Source organism: Typha latifolia, chromosome 4 (assembly GCF_019914945.1).
Source record: "Typha latifolia isolate L0001 chromosome 4, TyphaL0001v2, whole genome shotgun sequence".
Classification (NCBI taxonomy): Eukaryota; Viridiplantae; Streptophyta; class Magnoliopsida; order Poales; family Typhaceae; genus Typha; species Typha latifolia.
Window position 1 is genome coordinate 2,701,419 of NC_133089.1, and position 6,431 is coordinate 2,707,849.

The 6,431-nt window shown below is 35.4% G+C and overlaps 1 protein-coding gene across 2 annotated transcripts; it reads right to left on the reverse strand.

Annotated features, from left to right (window-relative positions):
* Window positions 1-1,078: 1,078 nt before the first annotated feature.
* Window positions 1,079-6,431, reverse strand: LOC140786225 (lysine histidine transporter 1-like). 2 transcript variants are annotated; one of them, XM_073134499.1, is made up of 8 exons: window positions 6,209-6,431; window positions 3,246-3,391; window positions 2,670-3,053; window positions 2,157-2,550; window positions 1,936-2,041; window positions 1,733-1,824; window positions 1,553-1,621; window positions 1,079-1,431 (listed from the first exon to the last, which is right to left on the reverse strand). In XM_073134499.1, exons 1-8 carry the CDS (start codon window positions 6,251-6,253, stop codon window positions 1,333-1,335), a joined length of 1,335 nt encoding a protein of 444 aa, XP_072990600.1. In that variant the 5' UTR covers window positions 6,254-6,431; the 3' UTR covers window positions 1,079-1,332. The 2 variants fall into 2 exon arrangements, with proteins under 2 accessions (XP_072990600.1, XP_072990601.1); XM_073134500.1 differs by lacking the exon at window positions 6,209-6,431 and adding an exon at window positions 4,988-5,900.

Sequence of the window (6,431 nt, forward strand, 5' to 3'; positions counted from 1 at the left end):
TGCTCAAATTTATTTGATTATATTTAATGCTTTAATAGAAAGAGGCAAAAGAGTCCTACAGAAGCAACATGGAGGTTGATGGCTATGGTATATTAATTTCAATTGGAAAATATTCTATGGGAAATGTCACACTGCTATCAGGAATATATAATAATGATAAAACTTAACAATAAATTAATAATAGACTATAGGGTGAATTGATCTTCTTTGGAGGTGGGAAAATAAAGGAATCTATAACAACTGTGTCACTCGGTTGCTAATTAAGTAATATTTAAGGAGAATAAAGACGAAACCTAAGAGGTGTGTCACACTAATTAAGTAATATTTAAGTATGCATGTTCCGATCTCAAAAACGAATTCTCTAATTTAGGATACAAATTACAAAATGCCAGAGATAATGTGATCGGATGTGTCATTGAAAGAGATGACAGTTGACAGTTGACTTGGAGACTTTTCTTATTCGCGTTGTACGGTTAAGTTTCGAAATCAGTGTCGATCGTTCAAAAAAAATGATAAATATTAATGGTATCGAATCAAAATATTTTTAAATTATATAAAATTTTTAAATGTATTTAAATTTTTTTAAAAAGATTATAAATATTAATAAAGCAATTAAATAAATAAAAATAACTCTTTTTTTTCACTGTTTTTTCTCTCTCACTCTTCTCTTCCCCTCTCTTCTTCCTCCCCTCTCTCTCTCTCTTATCCATTGCTAAGCATAACTTTTTTTTTCTCGTTGCTTCTCTTTTCTCCTCCACTCTTTTTTTTTTCTCTCATTTTAACTGTTGCAACTCATAAACTCTCTTGCGAAATAGACTCGGCACTAATTTAGAGTCTTTTGTTAGAAAGGAATAGACACGGATTGAATATTGGTAAAATAATTTTACTAAACCTCTTAATTATTTATCTTTTCTATTCATTATTTTTTAAAATTTTCTATTAAAAAAATAATATGTGATTATTGTACGACTGATTCATTATTATATAGAAAGAAAGAAAAAATGATAAAAAAGTTTAGTAAAATGATTATCTAATATTTTATGCTGACGTAGAAAAAAAAATAGATGCGAGTTTAACCTTTATAAGATAATAAACCTCTCTATCTTTACCAATGTAAACTCTGTGGCAAATAATGCAGGAGAACAAGAATAGAAACATACTTCACCTGGACTCTTTAATCAAATACATCAAACCAGCTGACTCTAATATATGGAACATAAAGGAGGAGCCAGCCACTGGATATTTGTAACCAGCTGACTCTATACCAATTACTTTACTGCAAGAAACTTTACACACAGATTGACTCCTTTTGTGTTATGGTCAATCAATTGCTTATGAGTAGAAACTGTAAGTCTTTGCATCGACGATGATCTGCCGAAGTCCGCCGATCGGCGCCAAAATCATCAAACAAACCCCTAGCACAATGCAGATCTGAAGAAGAAAATAGAAGCAGAGTATAAGATTGTACTTTGTAAAATAGAAAAGGATTATGAAATTTGATATTAAGAAAGAAGAAGAAGATATAGTGAATTATAACGAAAAATAAGCTTACCCAGTTAGCAATCCAAGAGAGGCTAAATTTTCTTGGCTTGTAGATGGCAAGCCACATAATGCAGGGAAGCTGTAAAAAGAAAGTTTTCAGAAGTTAGTCAGACTCTGCTCTACATTGAAAAAATATAAACTGAGTTGCATTAGCAATGTAAGTATATTCATAGGAGGAACAGGATCATACGAAGTATGTTGTAGGGGCGAACGCAAATCCTCCGAAAAATCCAAGCAGGCCACCGAAAAATGGGAAGGTTATAGCGACGAACATTGTAAATGCTGTAGATGAAATTTATATACAATTAATTATATAACTAATTGACTCCATTTGTTGCCATTGAAAAGTTTAGTGTATAATTTTAGCTGAAAGGGAAAAGGAAAGGGCATTACCAACATATAGAGAACGAGCAATCAAACGAAGTAGTATTCCAGGTGGGAAATTAAGCTTCTTCACTAACACGGTTTCCATCATGTCAAAGACTGGCATGGCATAAATCTGCATACATAATAGAGAGGGGATGTTACATTAATCATCATAACTGCTGCTGAAATTGTTTTTCTTTTTTAAAGATCGCATACCAATTGCATTCTAAAAATGCTAGATTACTTACCTGATAGCTTCCGATCACATGAACGACGACCATCATGTTGGCCATTGCGATCAGCCACCGCGGCTTATTCAAAGTTATGAGAATGTTGTCATCGACTCCATTGCCAAATGCCCAGTAGCCAACGAGAGCAACAGGGAAGTAGCAGAGGGCAACTACGATGTATGCCACTACGACACCCTTCCACATAGGCTTCTTCGAAGGCTTCTCAGGCGTCGAAGGGATCGTCGCTTGGATCTCCAGGACGACGTTGTGGCCTGCGTAGGCGAAGGCCACATCTCCTAATGCACTGAAGAAGCTTAACACCGTTCCTCCTGTACTTGGGGACTTGTAGCCATACTGCACATCTTCCACCCTTCCTTTATCCACAGAAGCTCCCCATGCAATAGTGGAGTAACTGATGAGAGAGAGAGCCAAATGATGAATGAGTAATTCAGTTTTATAGTGATCGCAAATCTTGACCATTTCAGACAGCTTACTTAAGCCCTGCTATTACTCTGCTACTAGATTATGTACCTCAGGGACATGACAGCAGCAGCCAAGGAGACACCGGAGATGGAGTTGAAGTTAGGCAGTTGAGAGAGAACAAAATGCACAGAGGCGAAGATCATGATGAAGTAAGTTGTCTTGAAGGACTTGCAGTCATGGCAGACTGTGTCATGGAACTTCTTGAGAGACTTCCCTCCGGTGACCATGTAGACTATGTCCACCCCGACCTCGACGATGAGCTGCTGCGGCACGACGATCCACAGGCCGAGCTTCTCGCCGAAAGCATGCTGTCCTAGCTCATGGTACCTATCAAATCGTTTTCCTGGCACCATCTCATGCATCTCCACCATCTGCCATAGCGTGTAGAGTGTGATGATCCATGACAGAATGAGCACTGCAATTCCTGGGCCCCTGCTCGATTGCAAACGATTGAAACCAGTCAGAATTAAAGTTGCATAAATATTACTGAACTTTTATGCCTGGTTGAATCAAATTCAGAATAGTTCTTGGTTGTTAACATGACTTGAAATGAATAGCGAAAACTATCTTAAAAGCTTAAGCAGCTAGCTAGATGGTGGAGTTAGACTTCTCTAAAGTTCATACCATCCGAGTTCGGACATGGCAAAGGGCAAGCTGAGGACGCCGGCGCCGACCATGGCCGTGACATTGTGGAAGGCGGAGTACCACCACTTGGCGTTACGCGACGACGTGATCGGGAGCCAATCATCGACGGATTTCTCCTTATCAGACTGCAGATTATTGCCATTTTCCTTAGTCAGCCCAACCATTAGACCAGAAACCAAAAAATAATAAATCTTGGAACACAACTAGAGGTCAGGAGATCATAAGAACAATTTAAAGTAATAGGAACCATCCTTTTAATGAATTTTTAAATTCTTAAAGCAACGAGAGCTCTTCGTGATGATCCCCCAGTGAATAACTTTTAGGTAGAAGTTAGAGAGAGCCGGCTTAGGAATGTTATACGAAACGACGGCAAAAAATTTGCCGGCCTCTGGTGTAAACATATTTGTTGATACAAATTTACAATTAGGCCCTTCATCTCCTGGATTTACAGAAAACTCCATCCTACATTTCGAAGGGCTCATTTGAAAAGTTCGATCTTTTATCTTATGGATTTTTACACTCAAAATTTTAAATTATCATAATTATCACTATATACTTCAAAATATTTACAATTGCTATTGAAATCATTGATCTCTTTTCCAGCTAAATCCAACTTCTCCAAGTCAAAACTAAATTCAGATTATAGAAAAATTATTTTTCGCTCGTATAAATTATTTAAAATAGTTCAAAAATTATCTAGTATACTCAGATATCTTAGTTTAAGTAAAGTAAATATTATCTTATTTAATAATTCACACTTTAAATTTCAAAAAAAGAAGAGTATTTTAAAAATATTGTATTAAAATAATAATATTTCTGAAAGAGCCAATAATTTCAGTCACATTGTAATATTTTAAAGAATACTATAGCAACTACAGGTTCTTTTTTTAAAAGAAAATAACTTTCAAAATTTGGTTACGATGTGGCAAAATAATTTGGAAAGAGAAAATTAAATAAATCAGATCTCTACTCTGACTTCCCAAGTGCTTCCAAAACTGGCAGTCAAACAATTGAAATAATAAACCAATAAAACTAAGTTCGGATGCATATTTATATATATATAAACAACCTACCAGAACATTAAATGACAAGCATCAATATATATTCCAACATGGGCACTGTAGATATTTAATAATAAATTATTAGAGCCTGGGTATCAACGCCAGCTCCTATCCAGCTCTTACTCCGAAATCACTCCATTAAAACCCTCTTTAAAACTAATTTATTTGCTTTCCCAAGCCTCTTATTAAATAATTCACTGGATTGGAGATGATATTGTGCACGTATGATAGCAGTAATCTTTGACTCTAGATGTGGTTGGCCGTAGTTTATCATCACACGATATTTAAATGGTCAATATAAAACTACTCCATTTATATTTGTAAGTAATAAATGGGTATGGGTGGATAGAAGTAGCATGCATGCACTTTAGAATTCTAAAAGGAGTGCGTCTGAGTGGTTGGTTGAGTGTCGGTGATAAACTCTCTTGTGCATAGATAATAACTAGAGCTAGCGTTAATTAAGGAAATTAAAGTGGAAGTAAAGCAAAGACTATATATATATATATATCTAAATGACTACTGAAAACTTGTAGAAAAATCATCAGTGGAACAGTGGAGGCCTTTCATGATCTTATGTAGAGTTACCCATGAGATTACTAGTCCCCTGTTGACTATTCTATAGAGAGAGAGAGAGAGAGAGAGAGAGAGGATTGTAGTCACCTTCGGCTTGACATAAGTTTCTGGTGATGGAGCTTGCGTACCCATGGAGAAGAAAAAACGAGGGAGAGGAGGAAGGAGAAGAAGGTTTGGAAAGACGGATGAAGGTTGGGTGTTGGATTTATAGGGAGGGGAAGAGAGTGGGAGATGGATTACAGGATTAGTTATATGTCAAGAGGAGTACTCGAATGGACTTCTTGTTTGAAGGAGAGGACTGTTGACTCTGGAGGGAGACTTTTAAATTTAAAATAATGAAAAATCGAAACCGCCATTAATGGAGATATCTAATTATCAAAATACCCTCTTGTGATATTAATTAAGAAAATATCTTGAAAACACCTTGCCTTTTTCTTTTATTACCGTTTGTTAGAGAAATCTATCTATGACGCTTACATGTAAAATAATTCTAATAAAATAAATAAAGAACTATATTTAAAGTTAAATAAAAGTATTTTGAGTTAATTAATGTTATCGTAGAATTAATTCAGAGTGTTTTTGAGGCATTTTAAGCAAGATACGGAGGGTAGAATGATAAACATATATGTGGTAAGGCCTAATATGATAAATACAATCAAAGAGGGTAATTAATAATTTACCCTTAATCTACATCACAGCAATAATTGGGCCCTGATATAAAGTATTATGAGCATGTTAGGGCTAAGAGGCATGAGGCACGAGCCCTCTAATTAATAATATTAATCCGGACACATGGAGACAGATAAGAGGTCAATGGTTATGGTATAAATCTATTGTCGACCACGTAGCTTACTTGGCAAGTATATCAAATAATAAGATTAACAACTGTCATTGGCTCATTGTTAATTGGGGAGAATAAAGACATGAATATTTCAGTAGATTTGGTTTAGTCTATGCTACATTACAAAAATAATATTTTATAATGCCATTCAAAAGAGTTAAATAAATAAATAAATAAATAAAAATCAGATTATAAATAACTCAAATGTGAGGTGTTATTTGATAATTTTCTTTATTTATAAGTCTCCGAACTTAATTAGTTATTCTTATTTCTTAGATTTAGTTAGATATAAAAAAAAATGTTTGATTACTGAATCAGGTTAGGAGTCTCTAACTCGTGTGCTTATTTCGAGTTTGTTTCGAGCTATTTGGTAAGTAGATTTAAGCTTATTTAAAATTAAGGGGAAATCAAACTATAGTCTCAGCTGACTATTAGAGAGGGAGAGAAAGAGAGAGAGAGGTACTAACCTTAGGCTTTACATAATTTTCCTGCGGTGGACCTTGTGTACCCATGGAGGAGAAACAAGAGAGAAATGGAGAAGGAGCTCTATTAGAGAGATGGAGGAGAAACAAGAGAGAAATGGAGAAGGAGCTCTATTAGAGAGAGAGAGAGAGAGAGAGAGAGAGAGAGTTGTGAGTTTAGAATTTCTGGGAAGGAGATGATTGTTATAGAGAGGGAGGGAGAAGGGAG

What these genes read in the sequence shown, in the direction of transcription:
- LOC140786225 (XM_073134499.1), bottom strand. Translation starts at nt 6,253, where the DNA reads ATGGGTACACAAGGTCCACCGCAGGAAAATTATGTAAAGCCTAAG. An exon ending in GCCATGTCCGAACTCGGATG is followed by an intron (nt 3,054 to 3,245) that starts GTATGAACTTTA and finishes GCAATCGAGCAG; the next exon opens with GGGCCCAGGAATTGCAGTGC. An exon ending in TCTCTTGGATTGCTAACTGG is followed by an intron (nt 1,432 to 1,552) that starts GTAAGCTTATTT and finishes TTTCTTCTTCAG; the next exon opens with ATCTGCATTGTGCTAGGGGT.